Raw genomic sequence first — 27,094 nt, forward strand, 5'->3', positions numbered from 1 at the left:
CTTTATTGTTTTCATGTGAGATTCTGCTGGTGAATAAAACACAAAAATGAGCATGCATGCATGTGTTCATGCTCACGTACGCATACATATGCACACACACAGAGCATAGTTATCATAAAGGCGACTTTGTCTTTAAAGTTAAGAGCTTGTTTCTTATGAAAGGCTTTGCATGTTTTATGCAAAATTTCAGTGTTTATCTTCATACTCATCAGAAGTCTTAAAACAGGTTTTAGTTAAGGAAAATATATGGATGTTTACCAGCTCCATTTCATTTCTTAAAGATTAAATCTTTTTTTTAAAAGAACTCAACAGTTTTCCTCCCTTATCTCTACAGTCCTTTTCTAAACTCTAGTTTCATTCATTGAACATCCATTTATTAAGCACCTGCATGCCAGACACCACATTCTGGGAGCTCTCTGAAGTCTGAGGTGACACAAAGGACAAGTACAATGAAAATGAGATCAGTGACACAAGAGTGCAGAAGAGGGTGCCCTGGGGGTTGGCATGGCTGGTTGAGTTTGGAGTGCCCAAAGTATGAGTCAAAGAGGAAGAATTATTTGAAGAGAATCTTGAAAAGAATTTGGATGCAAAATAACAGAAGAAAATAGCATTCCGGGCAGGGGATTATTGGACTAGTCAGATCCAATTTGGGGAATAGCAGGAAGTTTGATTTGGCTGGAAATGGAAGTAGCAAAAAAAAAAAAAAAAGGCTAGTAAACAAACAAGGTCAAAGAAGGAAGTTTTTTCCTAGGATGATTTTTGGTTTGGGATTTCATTTAATGTAGTTAGTGTTGAGACATTTAAGGATTTAAGGCAAAAACATGTCAAGATCAGAGTTGCAATTGAGAGAGCAAATTGGCTTACCATTATTGTCCTTTTCTATTATTTTTCTTCTTATTCTATTTCTTTGCCCAGATTTTTGTTTTAATCTGTGTTTGCCTTCTGTTAGACATCAGCTATTTACACCCATATTACAATCTTAAAACAAGGTAAAGTGAAAAAAATTACAACAAAAGATAATGGAAATAATCAGGCTTACCAAATCCTTGGAGTGCTCCCCCTAGCATTTGGGCATCCATTATGGGATTGAAATTGGGAGCTGGGAAAATGGTTCCTTGCACCTGGTGGGAATAGTCAATGAGAAAGAGATTGTAGTATTTTATAAGAAAGATTTCAACATTTTTTTGCAGATAAAACAAAAACATTCTATGTGTTTAAGACACACAAATTTATTAAACAAATGTGTTAATTGTATGGAGCAAATTTGGTTGAATTTCTTTTAATCCAATGGCCTCTATTATATTGGCTCTCTTATTCATCTAGGAATTTGAGATACTAGAACCAATAGTGGAAAATGTGAGAGTCAAATAAATATAAATCTTGGTAATAAACTGTAAACATTTTCTTAGGAATTTGTGGCTATTTAAAGAAACTGAAAGGAGAATTCTATTGGAATTCATGACATTTATATCGATTAGAAGTGGCACTTGCCACCATAGCTTTTTCACACACCAGGGTCCCTAAAATCATACTAAAAAAATTGAAATATTTGAATTTGGGTTGTGAGATTCATAAAAATCTAGGTGATATAGATAGGGCAGAGATTTTTTTAGCTGAAGCTTGCAGCTGCATAGGAAAACATAAAAACCTGACTGACATTCAATTTAAATTTTCTTTCTTGCTAATAATAAAATAGCAGAACACTTATGTTAGACTTTGAATTCACGTGGTCTATTATTTCAGACAGAGCCAGCCAGGACTAGGTACCATATCATCATACTCACCACAGGAGAACTATCAATCAAAATTTATTAAGAATGGTCCCTCTCCCCTGTTTGTTGTCAGTGTGCCCAGAAACATTGGGAAAAAATGTCTTCCCATAGCAAATGGGTCTACTAGGCCTTGAGAACTCAGGCATTCACCAAGTTCTTCTACAAGAATAGTATCTTAGCGGAAGATGAAGTTTTCTAGTGCCCATTTTCTTACAGTAGAAAATTAATTAATGAGAAGAAGATGGCACCATAATGTCTAGTCCAAGAAATATATGTATACTAACACCAAAATATTTATGAAAAGATTTTGAGGGACTAAGGACATTGTTCACTTGAGTTAAAACTAAAAAAAAAAAAAATCAGTTTGGATTTCATTTGATTAATATTAATGATGATGCAGTTGTCTATTTGAAGTAGACTGGAAACCATATAATAATTGTGATATATCCATATTTTCTTAAGTTCAGCCGTGTTAATGAAACATACTTTTTAAATGCCTGTATGGATAGATATATGTAATTAAAATAAGTATGGTCTGCATCTTACATTGCTAAAGTGCATGCAGTTTGCTTTGGGTATTCAAGTTTATTGGAGATGATCTAGAGACTAAGTTGTCTTGAGCCAATCCTCACTTCTGCGAGCTATATATTAGACAATATGAGTGTTATCTCCTTTATCCACTAACCTTTTCCACTGGGACTCTATTAAGACCATTTGAATATATTTACTATTTAAATATAATAGTAAACTATTATTTTTATGCCAATTATTATGTTTCATTTAAGCTCAGGTCAGCAACATTATTCCATATAAGGTACATACTTAATGTTCTTTTTACTTATTTTGTCATTGGAACACTGATTTTGTCTTTTAATGACAATATTTTTCTAGCTTTATTAAGAGGTCATTGATATATAACTGTGTAAATTTAATTTGTATAACATGATTTAATATGTATATATTATGAAATGATTACCACAATAAGGTTGATTAACATATTTATCACCTCACAGTTGCCCTTTTTTTTTCTGATGAGAACATTTAAGAGCTACTCTTAGAAACTTTCAAGTATACAATATAGTATTGTTAACTAAAATCACCATGTTGTACATTAGATCCTCAAACTTTTTCCTTATAACTGTAAGTTTGTACTCTGTGACCAGCATCTCCCAATCCCCCCTCCCCTCCCCCACACTCCAGCCAGTCCCTGGCAATCACCAGTTTTTTAATGATCATTTTGACTAAACTGACCAGTTAAGTCTATTGAAACAGTCAATTATCAGTTTTAATTTTGTTCCCTGAATTAAGCAGTTATTTGAAAAAAGATTGTTTTGGGCCATAAAACTTTTTCAAATGACTACGATATACCTATAGATATATATTCATCTATTTTAAGGTAATTTGATCTTTCCTTTGGATATTTTTTCCCAAAATTTGTGCTCAACCATAGTCTGTGCATTCCTTAATATCCAACATCAGTCTCTGATGAAATGAATCTATTCTGACCACTTCTTTTACTAACTCCCTAGAACTTACTGCATTTGTATTTAAAATCAGTACCTTATGTTTTCCCATTTGCTACCTATTCTTTTTTTTTTTTAAGATTTTATTTATTTGAGAGAGAGAGAATGAGAGATAGAGAGCACGAGAGGGAAGAGGGTCAGAGGGATAAGCAGACTCCCTGCTGAGCAGGAAGCCCGATGTGGGACTCGATCCTGGGACTCCAGGATCATGACTTGAGCTGAAGGCAGTCGCTTAACCAACTGAGCCACCCAGGCGCCCATTACCTATTCTTAAAACTGGGAATTTCACTACGTAATACATAGTACATGTTATTTTATAACATAGTGCTGTACCAAGTAGTTATTCTTTGGCTACATTTCTTGTCCCTCTAATTATATTTTATGTCCCTTGATTACAGTATATCAAATCTATACCATGATTTTCTATGTAGGGAGACTTCTTTTTAAAATGTTTTCATCTAGGGGCGCCTACGTGGCTCAGTCGTTAAGTGTCTGCCTTCAGCTCAGGTCATGATCCCAGGGTCCTGGGATGGAGCCCCACATCAGGCTCCCTGCTCAGCGGGAAGCCTGCTTTTCCTTCTCCCACTCCCCCTGCTTGTGTTCCCTCTCTCGCTGTGTCTCTTTCTGTCAAATAAATAAAATCTTTAAAAAAATGTTTTCATCTACTGGTGATGTCACTTAAGTTAAATGATTTCTTAAAAAAATGGGATTGTTGGCTGAATGACCTGGCTTTATACGCAATAAATATGATAAACTTTTTTTTTTTTTACAAATACAGGATATACATGAATTAAGCAGATTCTTTTATTCATTATATTTGTCATATTTGTTGGTTTGTATTAGGAAAACTGAACAGAGACAAATAAATGAGACAGACAAACAAAAATTACCCTGGAGAAGAGGGTGCAGGAGAGAGAGATGTTCCTGGTTTGATAGGGCACAATTTTTTCCAGCCATATGTATGAACAAGTAAGTTATCTGGGAAATGGGAGCACAGTGTCTCAAGACTCTCTTGTGAGAGTAAAATAATCTGATTTGAGTTCTAATAGTAACACTCTATAGCAATGTGAAGGATGAAACAAAAAGAAGTTATACAGGTGGCAGAGGTAGCTAATTTGGAAACCGGTTGAAATTCAGTGCACCCCTGAACTGAGACAAATAGCATGTTCTTAATAAATATAGATTGCTTAGTTAACTGAATGTAATTTATTTTACTAATTTTTAAGATTTATTTTAAGTTAACACAGTAACAGTAGTTAAATCTTTTGAAAGAGTCAGAGACTTTTGTTTCAGGTGTTTTTGAGCATTTTGCCTTTTAAAGCAATGTTATTTTTTATATACATGTTCCTAATTTTTCACATCTTAGAGCAAATTGGAAATTTTGAAAAATTGGACACTTTCTGGTGTGACATGAAAAATAATGTGCGTATGGTAAAATTATTTTATTTTTCTTGCTCTGAAAATTGACAGATTTAGAAATAGTATCACTTGTCTAAGGCAAAATAAATTCTAATGCCTGTCATTTCAATTTAAATTCTTACCACAAGGTAATCAAAATATAATCTTTGCTTCTAGTCATTTGTGAATTTAGGTTTTGACAGAGGAATACAAAATACTCCCTTTTTGAAGGACAGAATAAACTGCTTCATAAACTCACTAAGCAGAAGAGCATGAGTAATTTGTAGATTTAAAGTTGGTTCTAGAATCTACCCTGAATAAATAATGAATAGATTTCTTTAAAATTATTATCTGGAACTGAATACAAACTGAAAAAAAATTCACATATATTTTGCTCTTGAGGTTGATAAAATTGTTTGCATCATCTCATATCAATAGGTACATCAAAAAGTAGATCATATTTTATTTATTCACAGCTAATCCAGGAGCTAGAGTCCATAAAACCATATCCCTCCAAAGTCAACACTGATAAGCTACCTACATTTTAATCCTTTTTCTCATGTGGCTTTTGAGTTACACTCATATTGAGAATCTGAATGCCTCAAGACTTTTGACTTTGAACTATTAGCCATGCAGGTTGACAGTTTTACTGACTGGATGCTTGTTAGAGTACAGGTTTTTTTCTTTTTTCTTTTTTTTAAGATTTTATTTATTTATTTTTCAGAGAGAGAGAGAGAGTACAAGCAGGGGGAGCAGCAGGGAGAGGGAGAAGCAGGCTCCTCACTGAGCAGGGAGCCCTATGGGGACTGGATACCAGGATCCTGGGATCATGACCTGAGCCGAAGCAGATGCTTCACAGACTGAGCCACCCAAGTGCCCCAGAGTACAGGTTTCAGTGGATAATTCAGCTTGAAATACCTTGGTTTTGGTATTGTTGAGATGACTAAATCTCCAGTGATATTTAGGATTTTTGGAGCCGTGAAAGGAAAATCTACAGGAATCTTAGGATTCCCTTTCTATAGAGCACTTCCTTGAACCAGACATTTATTCACCTTTGGGGCATTGGTCCTTGGATCTCCATTGGCTCATTCCCAAATGCCTTAAACTCTCCTGAAGGTCTTCAGCCACCTAATCTCTGACTCATATCTGACAAGAGTTGTGGTGATGGGGTTTCAGTGGCTTTAAACACAACACCGAAAGATGGGTTAACAAACATATTGTTCCTCTCTCTTACCCTTCCACAACCAATCTGCCCTTCAGTCCAATCCTGTCAGCCCTATCTTCACAAAAGCTTTCATGTATTTCCCTTTTTTAAAATTTCTGTTCCTACTACCTTAGTCTTTACCACTTTTCTTTTGGGTTTATTTCAATATGCTGCTAAGTAGGTCCAGTTTCCTTTCACTGCTAGAATGATCCTTCTAAAAGATCTAACACATCATTTGTCTTTCCATGCCTAAAATTCTTAATACGCAAAACATTGCTTCTCAATATTTGTTTTCTACTGTGGTGCACAGAATGGATGATTTTCACATGAAAGAAACATCCCTGGGAACATATAGGGTTATGAACACATAGCAGTATGCTAGCCTTAATGAGTGTTTATTTTTGCCTTCTCAACAGAGAGTTTGTAATGCTGAATGAGACTCTCATAGGGCAAAACATGAATTGTAAGGAATAGAAAAATACATTCGTACTTTGGCTTATTAGTATTAATGGCAATATTTATTTTCAGTGCTTACTGCAATTCATTCCTATGACCGAGAATAGATGACTTGTGGGATTCAATTCAAATATTTTGACAGAATAAGCAATGTTCTTTATGACCTGGTCCTTTACTATCTGTGTGGGTTTATGTTTTATTTTCTCTCTCCTGAACCTCTCAACTCATATGCCATACACACATAGCTACACACTCCAGCTAAAAGGGACACTGTATCATTATTTGTTCTGTTCTATATGTGTGGAATATCCCCCCTTCCTCCCACAACACACCTACTCATCTCCTGACTCCATCTTATGATTCTGGTAAACATCTATTCAAGATTTAACTTTCAAGCTTTAGCTCCAGTGTCATCCTTCACAGGGAGCCCTTCCTGATGCTTCTAGTAGAATTGCCTGCTCCTACCCTGGTGCCTACAATTTATCCTATGCCAGAGCTGTAGTATATCCTGTTAGAGCACTGGTAGTATATTGGCAGAAAATATTCATTTCTAATTTTACCAGGTTTCTAAGAATAATGAGTCAAATTACCTTCCTTTGTTTTGTTGAGAATGAAACAATGTGAGTGGTTGTGCAAATTTGGAGGTTGAACTGTTCTCATGAATAAAGGAAGAATATTTGGATTGCAAATATTGCACTTTACCCTCAGTTTGGTCTAAAGGATTTTTCAGGACCTGAGAGCGCAGCATTAAATCAAAGTGAACAAGAAGAACCTGCAGGGTTACAATAGCTTCCTCCCCCAAATAGAAACACATGGCTGAGACCACTGTGAGACTGATCATCAGATGGTACTCTACATAACTATTTCAGCTGAAAGAGAAGAACTTGTGTTTTTATATGATCTTTTTGAAAGCTCTATTGTTTAATGTCCCATGCTAATAAGGCTAAATGTGCACTTTTCCCTTTTCTTTTATAGCTTCACAACACTCCCCAACCCTTAATACAATGGCAGAGCTCCATGTAGGTGAGCCCTTGTTCACCAGAAGCTTAGTACTTAGTTGGTAAGACAAAGATTATACGAAACCTGGAGTGATAGGATTTATTCCTGCTAAAACTGAAAGAATACAACATGTATTTATTAATAGTCTGGTACATTTTTAAAAGAAGTTATTTTGGAGTACACACTATTATTCCAGTTGTTCAAATATCCTTCTGGGGGCAACTATTTCAGTATTGCTTTTAGAGCTATTTGAATATTTATCAGTTAATGATGGATTTGATGTTTCTAATTAGCTGAAGGCAGGACTAATGATATGAAAAGTAATATAGCTGGATAATTCCCCATTTTTTTTCCTTTGGTGAAAAATACACTGTGAAATTAGTGAACCTGGAGGCAATTATTAAAATTAAATTAAAAATAAAATTTTGATAATAAGTTGCATAGTGTTTCATTACCCTATGCTTCAATAAACAAAACTTCACTTAGTTGATAGGTCTCAAAAAGAATGGATTAAAAAATATGAATGGATTTGGCTTAAACCTATCCCAACTTCCGGAAAAATATTTGTCTTACTGAGTCCTGGTCAGTAGTCATCCTCTAGGAGGAATGACACAAATTTCTAACACTACCATTTTATCATACTAGAATCTTTTCTTAGTTATTAGAATATTCTGTAGTTGCAAATCAAAAAAAATTCTCTTTATAATAAACATATGAAATGTAAAAATAGTTCCTTTTGTTAACTATAGTTACTCTCAGACATATCTGATCTAGTAGCTAAGTCACAGAAAATTATTTATTTTATTTCTTTTATTTTGGGGTAGTTGAAGATACTAATTCTTTTTTTGCTCTGTTGTTCTGGTGATAGAGAAGGCAGTGGTAAACAACACACCTTCACTTTTGTGAAAGTAAATGGTCGCTGACCTTTATGATGTGTAATATAATTGGCTTGGAGGGAAACTGAAAATATAATTTGTACTCAGAGGGATCGATGCAGGGAAAATAAGCTGGAATAAATGATTTTGTGCAAAATCTCTAAGCTAGTCAACCTCTAATCTCAGTCTTTAGGTTTCATTCATACTTGTCAGTAGACTGTTTAATATTCATTGACCACATACTTCTTAGACTTAGATTTAAAAAACAAAAATCTCCACTTGCTCCATCTTAATGGATTATGTCCCACCCACATGCTAGAGTCACCTCAAATTCTGCCTATTATGTGAAGTCTTTTCAGATTGTATCAAGTATTATTTATCATTTCCTTTACATCTCTATTATACATGGCCTTGCAGTTTTTGCATTTGTCTTTTCCTCTAAATTTTAATCTTCTGGAGGGCAGGTACATTTTTTCTTCCTGCTTTTCAAAGCATTTAAGCTAGTGCCTTAGATATAATATAGGCTCTTGGAATGTTTACAAAGTATAAAAATACATGTACCACAGTGACATCTTTAGTTTACCCAGTAGTTTTTAAAATTCATTATTCGTATAAGCAGGCTATGCTCTATGTATTTTCATTTTCACTTCCTTGGTAATCACCTCAGCAGTCTTGTGAGACTGATAATACTAATCTTCTTTCACAGATGATGAGACTATGAGGCTGAGTAAGTTGTTTAAAGCCATAGAAGTAGTGTGTCATGAAGCCAACACTCAAATCCAAATTTAACTTCATGGCTACTGCCCTTTCCATTATAGCTGTAATTGATGTAAAATAAAATAGCATGTACTATTAAGGCCTTTTTTTCATCTTTGCAAGAAAAAATTCTATTTGCAAAGGATCTTGCAGGTAAAAACAAAACTAAAAGCATAAGCTCTTACTCTTAAGTCAGTTCTAAGAGAAAAAGAAACTGTGTGTGTGTGTGTGTGTGTGTTTGTGTGTGTGTGTGCATATGTTAGAAGGAGGGATTGAGAGAATATGAAAAAGATATCCAAAAATAGATTTCCATTGGCTGGATCACCAAAATGCGTTTAAGAACAGAATGCCTAATATTTAACTTCAGGGTATTTGCGGAACCCCAATTATAACACATCTGTAATCATGAATCTTCAATAAAGGTTGGTTGGGATGGCTTCTTGTTGATGGTATTTTGAAAGAGTGAAAATTAGGGTTGTGTCCATGATAGGGTGACCAACCACGGAGAGGGGATAGAATGCATGGGCTAGATTAAAAAAAAAAATAGAAACCTATCTTGAAGTGAGAAACCTGTAAATCTTTATTCCCTGTGTTCCTCTAGCCTCAGACAAGCATCTTTAGGGAGGCAGAGTCACAGAGATAATATTTTTGTGGGCGTAGTTTGAATCTTAAAGGACAGTATGACTTCAGTTTACATCTGGGTTATGCTTGCAGAGAAAGTTTGTATGTATTATATAATCAAAATAAAACTTGATGATCAGATGTTTAATACAGATAATGATATTAATATAGTCCTAGTTACACTAATTTTTCAAATTGATGCAGAAGGATTTATAAATATGAACTAATTACTAAATTAGTCATTGTAAAGTCTTAACAACTTAGTGAATAGATGTCAAGTAGTTTAAGAAAAAGAATTGAATTCACCCACACAGCCCCTTATAACTAAGATCTGAGAGTTTCTTCATTGACATGACTTTACTTTTTTATGAAACAATTTCCTAGGAAGGTATGATTGAAAATAACTTATCTGAGTAACAGTTTTAACTTTATCCTAATAATGTATAATAGAAGACTACTACAGTTAACCTAATTAGAGTAAAATTGATAGTATTGAATGACTACTTTTTAAGGCTCAAGATAGGTAATTCCTAATCCCTGGTGCTTGTGAATGTTACCTTATTAGGCAACAAGGACTTTGAGGGTGTAATTTAGTTAAGGATTTTGAGATGGAGAGATTATCCTGGATTACCTGGGTAAGCCATAAATGTCCTAAATGTCTATATAATACTCAAGAATGATTACAACCCAGTGAAATCTGAATCAGTGTAACATAGTAAGTGAACAAAAGAAGTAGTTTAATACTATTAATACCTCAATTCAAAAATTATCAACCCTCATTGAATTTTCAGTATATACCAAGAATTGTGGTAAAATAATTTGTTACCTTATTTAACTCCTAGGAATTAAACAAACAAATATGCAAAGAAGTGTGGTTGATACTATTACCACAGATAAGGAAACTGAGATTTTGAGAGGTTAATTTCTGTTTCTAGGTTACATGGTTAGTAAATAATTGTTCTCAGATTCAGACCCAGATCTGTCTGATTGCTAGACTATACTCCATATATAGAAGAAATACAAATGGAAAATTTTTATCACTAAATAATTAACATACACTCAATATAATCAATTTGGCAAATAAGGAAATCTCTGACCAAAAAAAGGTTAAAAAATAATTTGTCATCTTATTGTCTACAAATTATTGTTAACTATTTTAATCATTGTAATAAACAGAAACATCTGCCAAATACTCTTCTTATGCTTTCCATATCTTTACCTATAGCTACATTTTACCAAATGGGATCGTGTATTACATATCATGTGGTAATCTGTCTTTTCTTTTCATTTTGTAACACTCCACAGGTATTAAAATCTATCCTGCTCTTTTCTTATCTTTGGAGATAAAAATATCATGGAGCAGACCTAAAAATACTAGTTAACCTTTCTTATGAATGGTCTAAGAAGTTCTTATATCACTCTTAATTTCATTAATAATATATTATTTAAAAAGAACTAAAATAACATTTATGTCTAATGAACATATCCATGCCCCAAAATAAAATGATGTGTAAATATATTTTGCAAACCATAGCATTCTAGAGGTGGAGACATTTTGCTTCTTACTATTTGTATAGCTACTTTGTAATTGAAATAGTACTTTTATTTTCTTTATTTAATTTGAAGTTATCAACAGGGTTGGATCTGGCAAGATAAGTGTTCTTATTTCTATATTACATATAAAGATGACTCAGTATTTATGCAAACCCATTGGTTTCATAACCGGCAACTCAGAATAATAGAGTTCTGATTTTAAACCCAGTGCTTTTCCAGTATATCTTATCTTTCAACTCAATTCATTCTTTATTCTTTGTTGATTATTATTCTCATATTTCAAAACATTAATGCTGCTTTCATATTTGCTTATGTCTCATAAAGTGGTTAAAATTTTCTAATGCATATAATGTAATCTAGAGGGCATAAAACATAATAACTTAAAATTTTGGGAAGGTTAAATGAGAAGTGCATGCAGTATAGGTTCTAAGTGATTGCTCATACTCATGGAACACATGCAGTGGTGGATTTCCTACTTAAGACAGAGATTATGCTGCTATTTAATGGGTGAAGAATTGAATTTCATGGATATATTAAAACAATTTCTATAAAATGATGTTGCAATTATTAGATGAATAGTGATTCTAAAATTTCAGCAACTTTCCTCTAATTTGATATTTTTGGAGAAGTTAGTAACCTGTATTCTCAAAGCACAGTAATCTATTTCAAAAATAGAATCAGCCTCCTAGTAATGAAAATTTCTTTAGTTTTAATACAGAAATCAAAGATAATGTTTTCTAGTGAACTGTGTGTTTTTGAAATGGTAATGGGAAAAAAATGGCCTCTTTTGCCTACCATTTTACTTCCTCTTAGGACACTGTAAGACAACTATGGAAAATATGGTGTTCTGTTTCCACACAATTTTACCTTTATAATAATTCTTGGTTTTGGCTGGTTTTACATTTTTTCCTTTCTCTGAGTTAGTATTAACTAAAGCAAGAGAATATGATTTTAAGGAAAAGCCAGTTTGCAGCTAAATAAAATCTTGGCTGGATAATCCATAAATAAGGTGGTTACCTATATAATAAGGAACTTTTATATAATAAGGAACTTCTATATTTCTGTTTTAAAGGAAATTGAACCCAAACAAGTTTTAGAACTTTGAAATTAATCTTGATACACATATGACTAATATATATTGCAGAATTAAAGTAATGGTCAGTTTGTTTAGGGTAATATTTGCTTATTTTATTTTTTATTATTTTTTATTATGTTCAGTTAGCCACTGTATAGTACATCATTTGTTTTTGATGTAGTGTTCAATGATTCATTAGCTGCCTATAACACCCAGTGCTCATCACAACACGTGCCCTCCTTAATACCCATCACCCAGCTAACCCATCTCCCTACCCCGCCCCGCTCTGAAACTCTCAGTTTTTTCCTGGAGTCCATAGTCTCTCATGGTTCGTCTCTCCCTCTGATTTCCCCCCTTCATTTGTCCCTTCCTTCTCCTAATGTCCTCCATGTTATTCCTTATGTTCCACAAATAAGTGAAACCATATGATAATTGTCTTTCTCTGCTGGACTTACTTGCTTTGAACTTTTAAAAAGAAATGTCTTACATGGCATTTTATTATGTTTGGTGAGTGAAGATGTACAAATATCAAAAAAAAAAAAGAAAGGAAAAAAAAGAAAGAAAAAAATGAAGAAAAAGAGTATCATAATAAAGGGGGAAAGCATTCATTACTAGAAGTTTTCTTTATAGACATTAGTTGTACATCTAGCCATAATTTGCTCTAGGGATGAAAGAGACCAAAAGGAGCACATTACACATTATATCTTGATTGGTTTTATGTGAATTGGTTCATAGCTTTCTACTTTAATGAAATGCTTTGATGGCATTATAGTAAAGAATCTAAGATAAGTGAGATATCATAATTTTATTAATAGCTAAAAGGCTTTTAACAGTATTTGTAATTTTGAATTTCTTAAAAGTATCTGGTTTTATAAGGACATTGGACTTAAATTTTATTATGCTTTTCCTTATAAAAGTTCATCAATATTCTGATAAATAGCAACAAGTGATTTCATTGGGAAGTATATATCTCAGAAGTCATCAAATATTTAGGAAGTAAAAGATGATTCAGAAAATATTGATGATCACTAGATTATATGGTAAGGTGCCCCCCAACTGTTCTTTTAATTTTTGAAGTAATCTGTCAACCATTTGTCAAATTACACAATGATATCAGGATCGATTTAGGAAATGATAGTCATCCACTAAAGGGGGAATCCAATCTTATTATTTTATTTTTAAAAATAATAATTGGTTATTTTTATACTTCAAAGCATTGGTAATGCACCTAAAATTTTTGTAATATGTACTCAAGTACAATCCCTTTTTCTGCTCTAAATTGCATTTGGAATGTTTTTACATTCCTTTCTTCATTTAAAAAAATGTAATAGCTAAATGTAAGAGCTAAAGCAGTACTAGCATTTAGATAATTTACAAAAATTGAGAACATATGCTAAAATTCATCAACGTTCATATGGTATCTTAAGGGAAAATCTCTGCCAAATAAATATGGTGTGTTGAATAGGAATCAGTTATGGGTTGCTCCACACAAGACATATATTAATCTCCTTTTTGGAAAGTGAGGGTTGATAGAAATATTCATTTGATAGACAAATACCAGAAAAGAAGGGGCGAAAAGTCAACATGTTTATATAATACTATAACAGGATTCTAACTTTGCTCCCTTTAAATTCAGTTTTTATTGAGGCTCTAACCTGCTGGCAGAACAGTAGCTGCCAAGTGCATCCATATGCCAAAGTGAAGGATAAACCATCTGGGTGGGGCTTCCAAAGAAAATTCTAGAAACCAGTTTTCTAACTCTTAGCCGCTCACCAAGCTAGAGGATTGAAGAGGCTCTATTTAAAATTACAGGTGGGATTTATTGTGGTAGATAGTGTCCTGTGAGACCTTTCTGCCGTGCCATGGTAAGTGAGGTGAAAGCTGAAGGATGGTAATATCATCAAGGAGACAACATAGAGAACCCGATACATGTTCATGGAATTTGGGGAGCACAGTGGACTCACAATGGGAAAGGCTAAAGGTGAGACTGCATGGATAACTAGCTGCTTTATGTGAAGAAGGCTTCACAATGAATGCCTGAACTCCCAAGAATTTATGTACCTCCCGAGTTTGTCACACTCCCAGAGTTTGTTGGGACATGTCTTGAATGTTTATCATAGGCCAATTGAGAGCCACAAGATGGGAAGAGTTAGTCATTTTGAAGGATCTGGCTCCAAATCTTCTTTCAGAAGGACTGATAAGAACTTTAGGAGCACAATGATAAACTTGAGGAGAAGATTCCTGGCAATGAGAGGTATCCCAAAAACCTACTGTGGTTCCAAAGAAACATCTTCTTTGACCAGAGAGCATCAGTGCTATGTGACTAAAATACCTGTTAAATAAGACCAAAGACATTCCTGAACATTTTCCCACATACTCACCCTTCCCTAATCCTGGACGTATTGAAAGCCTGTCAGACTGCTCTCAGGTGTGAAGGACTGAACCAAAGAAGGATAAAAAAAGTCAATCTTGCCCTCTTTTCTAATGTAGGAGTTTGGCCTGAAGCTGGCAGGAACAGGTGAGGGAAAGAAGCTTTAACTAAAAAGAAATGTTCAAAATTTTACCTCCACAAACATAGACATTTTTTAATTTCTATAAATTTTTTGTGAGTAGAAGTGACTTATTAATATTTAGTTAGGTGAGAGTAATCAAGTCATGATATCTCCAATGAACTGAATATTTGTGTCTCCCAAATTCATATGATGGAGCCCTAATTCCCAATGTAATGGTACTAGGAGGTGAAAGCTTTGAAAGGTAATTAGATTTAGATAAGGTAATAAGTGTGGGTCCCCCATGACAGGATTAATACCCTTGTAAGAAGAAGAGACCAGAAGAGTCTCTCTCTGTCATGTGAAGACCCAGTGAGAAGAAACCCTTCTGCAAACCAGGAAAAACGGCTCTCACCAGAAACGGAATCTACTGTCACCTTCATCTTGAACTTCCTAGGCTTTAGAACTGTGAGAAATAAATGTCTGTTGGTTAAGCTACCAAATTTATTATATTTTCTTATAGCAACCTGAGCTAAGACAGGACCTCTGGGAAACTAGCCCTATAGAGTTTAAATGGATAGTGTAGGATTAAAAAAAAGCCACTTATAGTTTTGTTTTTAATTAATAGCCCAAACTTAACTACCTGAAAAATTATTTTGCTGTTTTCCAAAAATACCTGTTAAATAAAAGATAAATAATGTAATAGTGCATTAATTTATATCATCAGAAGATTAAATTAACAATGTGTCAGAGATACTCATTTAAAAAAAAAAACTCTAGGGGCACCTGGGTGGCTCAGTTGGTTAAGCGACTGCCTTCGGTTCAGGTCATGATCCTGGAGTCCCGGGATCGAGTCCTGCATCGGGCTCCCTGCTCAGCAGGGAGTCTGCTTCTCCCTCTGACCCTCCCCCCTCTCATGTGCTCTCTCTCTCTCACTCTCTCTCTCAAATAAATAAAGAAAAATCTTTAAAAAAAAACTCTAAAGCTTAATTTGCTTTGTATCTTTCACTGAAATTCTTTGTTCTGCTTCACTCCATTACCCCCCTTAATTGACTTTCAGTCTATATTTATTTCATTCCTAAAGAAACAGTGAGAAGTGAAACTAATTAATAGCTATTTTGACTACAAATTACGAAGTTTTGTCCTTTCTGTTTTTTTTTTTTTAATTTAATTATTCAATCTTTGGTTTGTTATCAAGTAAATCCACACTCTCTTTTTGATTGGTCTGCTTATACCATTGCTCATGGGGTCCATGTGAAAAGAATACTGATATGGCAATGTTTTCATGGTGTATTTTGGTCTTTAGATGACTCTCCAGAGAAAAGTTATGAGGTCCCCCAACTAACATGGAGTGTTAACTATACTAGGATCTGCATGAAGTTGTCAATGCTTTATGCCACTAATTTAAATATCTCCATCTCTATATCTAATGCATCTTTATTTTCTATGGTTTATCACATTCCTGAGTAGAGGAGGTGGGGTAAAGAGAAACATACATCTATCAAATAAATGAAAAAGTAAAGCAAATATCATGTAGCATATAGCTAGGAAACATCTGAAACAGCTTTTCTGGATATTATAAAAAAAATAAAGGGTAGCCAGTAAAAGTTAGGGCCTTCTCTCCATTTCCCTTGTTGATGAACACATATATTTCACTAGAATAAGGCTGGCTTGATTTCAAATAATCATTATCCCTTGTTGGACAATGTAGCACATTATCTAAACTCTCCTGATTCACTTTTTGTGGAGTTACAGTCATAGATACTTTGTACACTTGAGTTGTTTAGAGGTTAATGGGATATATATTCCAGTCAGTAATAGTTTTTATTAATCTTATTCCTCCTCTTCCTCTTCCTAATTATCATTAGCTTCAATTTATAATCCCACTTAGGTTTTAATTGTTCTTATGAGAGTTCCATGGGACAACATCATTTTCAAAAACCATTTAGATACAAAATTAGAAATAATAATTGAGTTGTAAAATTAAAACTTGCAGTCTTTTAGATACCCACATATATATTTATAGTATTTTCCCATTTCTTATGTACCTTAGAAATTTGTAAATTCATAATAAATGCTCTAAAATATTATTGACCTAAAATTGTTTATACTGTGCAACATTAAGAACTTGATCACAGATCCTAGCAGCTTTCAAGACCAAATGAACTTTTTGTGATCAAAAATAGACAAGAGAAACAAAATCAACCATCTACCTTCATCATGCAAGGTTGGTGTCTATGGTACTTATAAAGGAAAATTTATAGCATAAATGCATATGTTAAAACAAAAGAAAGTTTCCAAATAAAAAATTTAAGCTTTTATCATAAGAAATTAGAAAAATAATAGAAAATTATACTCAAAGCAAAGACATTTTAACAATGCTAATTCTTCCGATCCATGAGCATGGAATGTTTTTCCATCTTTTTGTGTCTCCTTCAATTTCTTTCATGAGTGTTCTATAGTTCCTAGAGTATAGATCCTTTACCTCTTTGGTTAGGTTTATTCCAAGGTATCTTATGGTTTTGGTGCTATTGTAAATGGAATCGATTCTCTAATTTCTCTTTCTACATTTGCATTGTTAGTGTATAAGAAAGCAACTTATTTCTGTGCATTGATTTTGTATCCTGCCACATTACTGAATTGCTGTATGAATTCTAGTAATTTGAGGGTGGAGTCTTTTGGATTTTCCACATAAAATATCATGTCACCTGCAAAGAGAGAGAGTTTGACTTCTTTACCGATTTGAATACCTTTTATTTCTTTTTGTTGTCTGATTGCTGTTGCTAGGACTTCTAGTACTATGTTGAACAATAGTGGCGAGAGTGCCCAGAGCAATCTATACCTTCAATGCCATCCCGATCAAGATTCCAATGACAGTTTTTAAAGTGCAGGAACAAACAATCCTAAAATTTGTATGAATCAGAAAAGACCCCGAATCACCAAGGAAATGTTGAAAAAGGAAAACAAAGTGGAGGCATCACATTGCCTGATTTCAAGCTATATTACAAAGCCATGATCATCAAGACAACATGGTATTGGCACAAAAATGGACATATAGAACAATGGAACAGAATAGAGAACCCAGATATGGACCCTCAACTCTATGGTCAAATAATCTTTGACAAAGCAGGAAAAAACATGCAATGGAAAAAAGACAGTCTCTTCAATAAATGGTATGGGAAAATTGGACAGCTATATACAGAAGAATGAAACTCGACCATTCTCTAACACCATACACAAAGATAAACTCAAAGTGGATGAAAGACCTCAATGTGAGACAGGAATCTATCAAAATTCTAGAGGAGAACAGACACTTCTCAAAAGGAGACATATAAATGGCTAACAGACACATGAAAAAATGTTCATCATCATTAGCCATCGGGGAAATTCAAATCAAAACCACTTTGAGATACCAACTTACACCAGTTAGAATGGCAAAAATTGACAAGGCAAGAAACAACAAATGTTGGAGAGGTTGTGGAGAATGGGGAACCCTCTTACACTGTTGGTGGGAATGCAAGTTGGTACAGCCACTTTGGAAAACAGTTTGGAGGTTCCTCAAAAATTTAAAAATAGAGCTACCCTATGACCCAGCAATTGCACTACTGGGTATTTACCCCAAAGACACAGATGCAGTGAAAAGAAGGGCCATGTGCACCCCAGTGTTCATAGCAGCAATATCCGCAATAGCCAAACTGTGGAAAGAGCCGAGATGCCCTTCAGCAGACAAATGGAAAAAGAAGATGTGGTCCATATATACAATGGAATATTACTCAGCCATCAGAAAGGATGAATACCCAACTTTTACATCAACATGGATGGGACTGGAGGAGATTATGCTAAGTGAAATAAGTCAAGGAGAGAAAGTCAGTTATCATATGGTTTCACTTATTTATGGAACATAAGGAATAGCATGGAGGACATTAGGGGAAGGAAAAAATGAAGGGGGGGAAATCGGAGGGAGAGATGAACCATGAGAGACTATGGACTCTGAGAAACAAACTGAGGGTTTTAGAGGGGAAGGGGGTGGGGGTATGGGTTAGCTCAGTGATGAGTATTAAAGAGGGCATGTGTTCATGGAGCACTGGGTGTTATACAAAAACAATGAATCATGGAACACTACATCAAAAACATAACATAATAGGGGCACCTGGGTGGCTCAGTCATTAAGCGTCTGCCTTTGGCTCAGGTCATGATCCCAGGGTCCTGGGATCGAGCCTCACATTGGGCTCCCTGCTCGGTGGGGAAGCCTGCTTCTCCCTCTCCTACTCCCCCTGCTTGTGTTCCCTCTCTCACTATGTCTCTCTCTGTCAAATAAGTAAATAAAATCTTTAAAAAAAATAAAATAAATAATAAAATAATATTAAAAAGAAAGTAGAAGATAACACTTTCTAACTCATTTTATGGAGCCATAATTGCACTAATACCAAAAACAAAACCAAGATTACAAGAAACAAAACTTACAGAACAGTAATCCTTATGGACAAAGATGCAAACTCACACAACCTAATATAAAAAAATCCAATGCAAAAATATATAAAAAGAATAATGTAGCATGACTGAGGTTTATTCCAAGTATGCAAAGCTGATTTTACATTAAAAAATTAATCAACTTATTTTGTCATATTAATTAAGAAGAAAACTCATATGATCATCAAAATATGCTATAAAAAACTCAAGTATAGCATTCATTCATGTTTTAAAATCTCAGCAGATTTGAAAGAGAAGGCAACTTATTTTTTTAAATTTAGGGTATTTTTATTTTATTATTATTTTTTAGAAGACAACTTCTTTAATCTGATTAATGACATATACAAAAACTTTTGAAGCTAACATTATACTTAATGGTGAAATATGGATGTACTCCACCCATTTGTCCCCATCACTGCCCTGCCCATATTGGAAACAAAGCAAGGATGTCTTTTCTCATTACTTCTTCAACATCCTACTCAAAATCATAGTGCAATAAGAAAATTAAAAAAAAAGGCATATATATTATACAGGTCTTTCACCTTTTTGGTTGAATTTATTCCTGGGTATTATTATTATTTAAATTATTATCTTAATTTATCATTTTGCTGCTTCATTATTAGTGTATAGAAATGCATTGGATTCTGTACACTGATTTTGCATTCTGCAACCTCACTGAATTCATATATTAGTTCTAGTGGTTTTTTGGTAGAGTCTTCAGAGTTTTCTATATATATTATCAAGTCATCTGCAAATAGTAAAAATTTTACTTCTTCCTTACCAATTTGGATGCCTTCTTTCCTTCATCTTGTCTGATTGCTGTGGCTAGGACTTCCAGTAATACATTGAATAAAAATGGTGAGAGTGGACATTCTTGTCTTATTCCTGACCTTAGGGGAAAAGCTCTCAGTTTTTCACCGTTGATTGTGTTAGCTGTGAAAGCTATAAAACACTGATCAAAGAAATTGAAAACAACACAAATAAATGGAAAGATATTTCATGCTCATAGATTAGAGGAACAAATATTAAAATGTCCATACTACCCAAAGCAATCTATATATTTAATGCAATCCCTATCAAAATACCAAGAGCATATTTCACAGAAATAGGACAGAAAATTCTAAAATTTGTATGGAACCACAAAAGACCCCAAATAGCCAAAGCAATCTTAAGAAAAAGAAACAAAGCTGGAGGTATCACAATATCAGATTTCAAGTTATATTGCAAAGCTATAGTAGTCAAAACAGTTTGGTACTGGCATAAAAACAGAGACATAGATCAACAGAACAGAATAGAAAGCCCAGATATAAACCCAGGATTTTATAGTAAATTAACCTTTGACAAAGGAAGCAAGAATATGCAATGAGAAAAAGTCTCTTTAACAAATTGTGTTGGAAAAACTGGACAACTACATGCAAAAGAATGATACTGGACCACTTCCTGAAACCATACACAAAAATAAACTTAAAATGGTTTAAACGTCTAAATGTGAGACCTGAAACCATAAAAATTCCAGAAGAGAGCACAGGCAGTAATTTCTCTGACATCAGCTGTAACAGTATCTTTTCATATATGTCTCCTGAGACAAGGGAAACAAAAGCAAAAATACATTATTGGGACTACATCAAAATAAAAAGCTTCTGCATAGGAAAGGAAACAACTAACAAAACGAAAAGACAACCTCCTGAACGGAAGAAGAAATTTGCAAATGACGTATCCAATAAAGGGTTAGTATCCAAAATATATAAAGAACTTATACAAGTCAACACCAAAAAAAAAAAAAAAAAACCCACAAAAAACCCAAATAATCCAGTTAAAAAAGTGGGCAGAACACATGAACAGACATTTCTCCAAAGAACATGTCCAGATGACCAACAGACACATGAAAAGATACTTAACACCCATCATCAGAAAATACAAATCAAAACCATATGAGATATCACCTCACACGTGCCAGAACTGCTAAAATCATCAACACAAGAAAAAACAAGTGTTGGTCAGGATGTGGAGAAAAAGGAACCCTCATGCAATGTTGGCGGGGATGCAAACTGGTGCAGCCACTGTGGAAGACAGTATGAAGTTTCCTTAAAAAATTAAAAATAGAACTACCCTATGATCCAGCCATCCGACTATTGGGTATTTACCCAAACAATACAAAAACACTAATTCAAAGGGACATATGCACACCCTATATTTATTGCAGCATTATTTGCAACAGCTAAATTATGGAAATGGCCCATCAATAAAGACATGGTATATGAATATTATTCAGCCATAAAAAAGAACGAAATTTTGCTATTTGCAACAACATGGTTGGCTCTAGAGAATATAATGCTAAGCAAAATAAGCCAGTCAGAGAAAGACAAATACCATACGGTTTCATTTATATGTGGAATTTAAGAAACAAAAGAAATGAACACAGGAAAAAAAGAGACAAACCAGAAAACAGACTCTTAAATACAGAGAACAAACTGATGGTTACCAGCGGGGAGGTGGGTGAAGGGACTGGTGAAATAGGTAAAGGAATTAAGTGTACACGTATCCTGATGAACACTGAGTAGTATATGGAATTGCTAAATCACCATACCATACACCTGGAACTAATATAACACTGTATGTTAAGTACACAGGAATCAAAATTTTTTTAAAATATTTTTTTATTTTAGAGAGAGAAAAAATGCATGAGCAGGGTGGGGAAGGGAAAGCAGATATATGGGTTTGTATTTTCACATTTTTTTTCTGCTCTGTCATGTTAAACAGCTTATAAACAGTGATTCCACTGTAGAAATGAGCACACCCAGCATCCAGATCTCAGTTTTTAAATATTATTATTCAACTAAGGGTATCAGGACTCCTTGGAGAAGTGGTTAATTCCAGGGCTGGGGCAGGGAAAAGTACAGTAGACCATTGAGCACACTAGTGTACATTATATCTATTCTAACAATTAGTTCCTACATCAAATTTTAGATTACATGGATTTGCTTTTGAATACTTTCTAAATATACAAAGATAATTAAATAGGAAATAAAAGGAAATAAACCTAGATCATAAAGCTGCACTCTTGCATCTCTTTTAGGAGAGGGGATGAAGCATAATATTTGAAAGGGAAGCTGACTCACCTGTTTCTTGTTATTGGCAGACAAGTTATAGATAACCCTGTGATTCTGAGAACAGGTGTTATTTAATATTTACTTCCCTCTGCTAAATAAGTTAAATAACATTTTCTAAAACGATTTCCATCTCTTAAGAATTCATATTAGTCCAAATCAGTATTATACATAAGAAAAAGACCAAGCCCACCAAATTGTAAAATTAGAAGACATTTAGTATCTTGAAGGAAGAAGTATCATATCCATACACTATCATCCTACTATTCACAATATCTGGGATGAAACAAAATAAGGACTGTAGGGTAGTGAGATCTTGAAGAGTGAGTTTCTAGTGGACGTTAAGTTGTGAAGGTTCAGTGGTGAACTTGGTTGCACAAAAAAATTCTCATTTCAAAGCCAATAATTCGCCTATCATGAGGGTTCATAAATCTGACCTTTTTTTTTTTGCTTTGAAGGGACTACTGTACTATGAATATTTACTTTTCTATATACGAGCCACATGATTAAACACAGTCAGGTGATGAAAAGTACACAGAGGGTGTGTGTACCTCCAGGTACCAATGCCTCTACCGTACAGCACATCTGTCTGTTTTCTTACTTATCCTTTAAAACACTGACATTTTGAGACTGACAACTAAATTACAGTCTGGAAGAATATGCATATATATTCAACATCTCTAAAGAATTGAACAATAATAGCACAAATGTTGCAATTAAGAAATACGATGATAAAATACATTAAGACATCTTATTGCTTTTTTTTAAAGATTTTATTTATTTTATGACACAGAGAGACACAGTGAGAGAGGGAACACAAGCAGGGGGAGTGGGAGAGGGAGAAGCAGGCTTCCCGTGGAGCAGGAAGCCTGTTGGGGGGCTCGATCCCAGGGATCATGACCCGAGCCAAAGGCAGACGCTCAATGACTGAGCCACCCAGGCGCCCCCATCTTGTTGCTTTATTATAAATTGCCTCAAAATGAAGAGGAAAATCCATCCAAAGCAGCCTCTGAGTAAAGTTGATTCCCATTTTATCTATAATAGTACATGAAACACATCTTATGTATAAATAGCCTATAATTATTTTTATGTTTTATACTTGATACTTATCATACTCTCAACATTTTTTTCCCCTGGTTTCTTCTAGCATAATAACCAGAATGTCTGAAGAACCTAAATAGAAGGGTAATTTAGAAAGAATATATTCATAATTATGTGTTGTGATAAGATGGGATGTTGACAAAGAAAAATGGGTCTTAAGAGGCAGTTTTTTAAATGCCTGAATGAGAAAAACATGTCCACAAATTATAAGCAGAGTTTTTTTTTAAAGATTTTGTTTATTTATTTGACAGAGAATGAGGGCACAAGCGGGGGAGCAGCAGAGGGAGAGGGAGAAGCAGACTCCCCACTGAGCAGGGGGCCCGATGTGGGGCTTGATCCCAGGACCCTGGGATCAGGACCTGAGCCGAACGCAGACGTTTAACTGACTGAGCCACTGAGACACCCCTATAAACAGAGTTTTAAGAATCTTTGGAGATAATTCAAAAGAGGCTGAGTCAGGGAGATTGATAGCATCAACTCTGAAATACTTTCTAAAAAAACCCTGCAATCCATTCTTTTTTGGTGAATCAAGCTAGGCTTTTCCTGATTACAAGGACTTTCTGCTGATAGAAGAAATCTATGGTAGATAGTGGGCTGGGTGTTGGTCTGAGAGGTGGTAATACAAAAGGAAAAATCAGTAAGTAATGCCCTCTAAATAGTGTCTTTCTATTTGCTTTCTCCATTCCACCTAGTCCCAGAAATATATGACTCATTAAAATAACTATGAGTCTTATTGCTCAAACATAATTTCTTGACTTTAATCTTATGATTTAACAAAAGAAGTATAGTTTTTAAAAGTGATTTGTGATAATCTGATGACTTTTTTCCTGTGCTGTTTGTTAAATAGGTTGATTAAATTAGAAAAAATAAAAATATAGTTAGTCATATTTTTTTCTGTTGTGGCTTTTACAGTTTCCAAAGTTGTTTAAACTTGAAGAGGGTTTGGGTTTAACCTGATGTTTATTTAAGTGAGTGTACAGTAGTATGTTAATAGTAGAAATATAATGCCAAAATAACTTTCTGAATAACTTTAAATCATCTGGACACTCTGGCTTGTAAGAGAAGTCAACAGATCTAGAGAGGAGAAAGTGGTATCATATCTTCCACAGGCCCTATGTTCTGAATACTGTAAGCACTTTTGGAATTGGAAATGAGTCTACAAATTTAAGTTTTATTATTGTTCTTGCTATTATGGTGAATGCTCTAAGAATTTGTAAACAAGGACCAAAATCTTTCTCATAATTGCCTCTTTAATGTTTTTACTTCCTACTTCATGACTTTGTTTAATTCTGGAATAATGATGGTTCCTATATATCAGTGGAATTACAATAATGCAGAGGTTTTGACAATCATATTCACTGTTGTATCCCTAGTACCTAGGGATTTCAATAATGCAGAGGTTTTGACAATCATATTCACTGTTGTATCCCTAGTACCTAGAATTGAGTGCAGGGCAGAAGTAGGGAGACCAGGTAGGAAGCTGTTTCATAAAGTGGTAGGTGATGATAATGGTAGCTTGGACCAGGGTAGTTGTAGTGAAAGTGGTGAGAGGTGGTCAGAAAATGAATATATTGTGAATGTAGAGCCAAAATATTTTGATAAATAGTCTGTTTTTAAGATATGAGAGAAAGAGAGGAATCAGAGAATTATGCTGAGTTGAGATGCAAATTCAAGGAAGACTGTGTGTATACCTTGCAGTTAAACCATTATATTGGATATAATGACAAAAGGAGAGGCTATAAAATAGGAAAAAGAAAAGTTTCAAGAATTGAAACCTGGAACATTCTTGGCAAAGGAGACTGTGTCAAACAACACTCACATATATGATGAAAAATGAGACCGGGGCATGGGATTCGGGCACATGGAAGTCACTGCTTATGTACATAAGGACAGTTTAGGTGAAGTGTGTTTGGGTGAAAACAAGTTAAAGTGGATTCAGAGAATTGGAGGAGAGGAATTGAATACAATGAATGCAATGCACTTTTGAGGAATTTTGCCATAAAAAGGAGATTCTGGTGGTAACTGGTGAGGGAGGAAAGTGGGATTATGAAAATTTTAGCATGGTAGAAGCTATTTACAAAAAAGATTATGCTGAGTTTAAGAAACTATATTTCCATTAATGAAACTTCTGATGTTATTCAAATTTATTAATAAATTTTATGAATAGTTGTATACATATATGTGTGTATGTGTATATGTGTATACATATGTGTGTTTGTGTGTATATGTGTATGTGAATGATTGAACACATATATGTGTGTATATGTAAACTTAAATAACAAACTTAACTTCATCTCCAGAAGTAGTGCATTGGGTTGCTAAAGGCCAGAGCTTTTGAGTTAGAGTTGGGTTAAAGTGTGGGAACTGCTACTAAATAAACACTAATACCAGCATACCTTTTTGGAGTACTGTTTATGCTTCAAGTTGCCTTAGTGCTTTATCTACCACGTAATTCTCAAGAGGTTCTTATAATATAGGTGCTAGTAACACATCCATTTCACAGATAGGAAAACTAAGATGCAGAAAGATTAAGTAAATTGTTCTCAGTCATATGGATCCTATGGGGTAAAGCTGTCTCAGACTTTATGTTTCATTACTATTCTACAGTTGTATTTGCTCAGCCTTTACATTTAAAAGCAATCTATAGCTATTATAAGAGGGCTTAAAATAATTAACAGCATGCTTATATATCACTTTAAGGAAAAAATTACTACATTTAATTTTTCCAGTCCAATTCAACAGAGGCTTCAGTAAAAGTTGATGCATAACCAGCATGATTCATAACTTTTGTTGAGTCAAAGTGTGTAAAGTTCAGACAATGTAGTCTTGTGATAGTAGAAAGCAATCTAAAGTATGAATAACCTTTTATTAATATTTGTTCAGTAAGTCATATTGCAGATAAATAATCAAAGTCAGATTTCTTGGATGGAAGTTTTTCTCTCAGGAATACCCTTCAATAGGAAAAGGCTGCTTTAAAAATAATCTTGCCTAATCAACAGCTTCTGCTCCCATGGGAGGTCCTCTCAGCTTGCAATCACTCTTGGATAGAATGCCCTGAATTTGTTTCTGATTTACTGAGTGCTCTTCCTTCACTGCTAAGTACCAATGCATTTACTCCATATTAGTTGGGCTAAAATGCAGACCATTATGTTGCCCACACTAGACATTGACTAAATTGCTGTTGTTTGGCTTTGGTGCTCTTTGGGGAGCCATTCTAGGGACAAATTTATGAGTAAGAGCATCTTTGTTAAGTTACTGCTGTTAATTTTCTGCCTCTTAATTGGGTTCCCAAAGGACCTACTTTGTGCTTTGTAGCATGAAGTCAGTAATTATGTAGGATAATCACACAGGCATTTTTACCTTTTTTGTGTGTTAGAAATGGTTTTGGAGTTAGACAGGATCCTGCATCACTACTTCCTGGTTTTTCACTTGGAGGAAAGTAATGACCTTCTCTAAGCCTCAGTATATTCATGTGGAAAATGGGAATACTTTCCTTGAAGGTTGTGAAGACTAAAAATAATATATTATAAAACCACTGAACAGAATATCTGGTGTTTCCAAAAGGAGTTTTAAAACTTTTACATGTTAAATGGTATTTTTGTGAAAAGATTTGCTCTGACAGTTAAATTAGACAAAGTGTGCAAAGCTCCTGATGTCTAGTAGAGATTCAGATAATTTTAATAATTGTTTCTCT

At 34.3% G+C, this 27,094-nt stretch overlaps 1 protein-coding gene across 1 annotated transcript in view; it reads right to left on the bottom strand.

Moving 5' to 3' along the window:
• The window catches only part of ANXA10 (annexin A10), a 108,296-nt gene that overhangs the window by 64,003 nt on the left and 17,199 nt on the right, over positions 1-27,094 (bottom strand). Inside the window, exon 2 of the mRNA XM_028104337.1 lies at positions 1,040-1,121. Within this exon, the coding sequence (XP_027960138.1) occupies positions 1,040-1,121 (82 nt within the window). The remainder of the gene's footprint in view (positions 1-1,039; positions 1,122-27,094) is intronic.

This window comes from Eumetopias jubatus, unplaced genomic scaffold (assembly GCF_037043125.1).
Source record: "Eumetopias jubatus isolate StellerSeaLion01/CBP00866 unplaced genomic scaffold, mEumJub1_p1.0 scaffold_2, whole genome shotgun sequence".
NCBI classification, from domain to species: domain Eukaryota; kingdom Metazoa; phylum Chordata; class Mammalia; order Carnivora; family Otariidae; genus Eumetopias; species Eumetopias jubatus.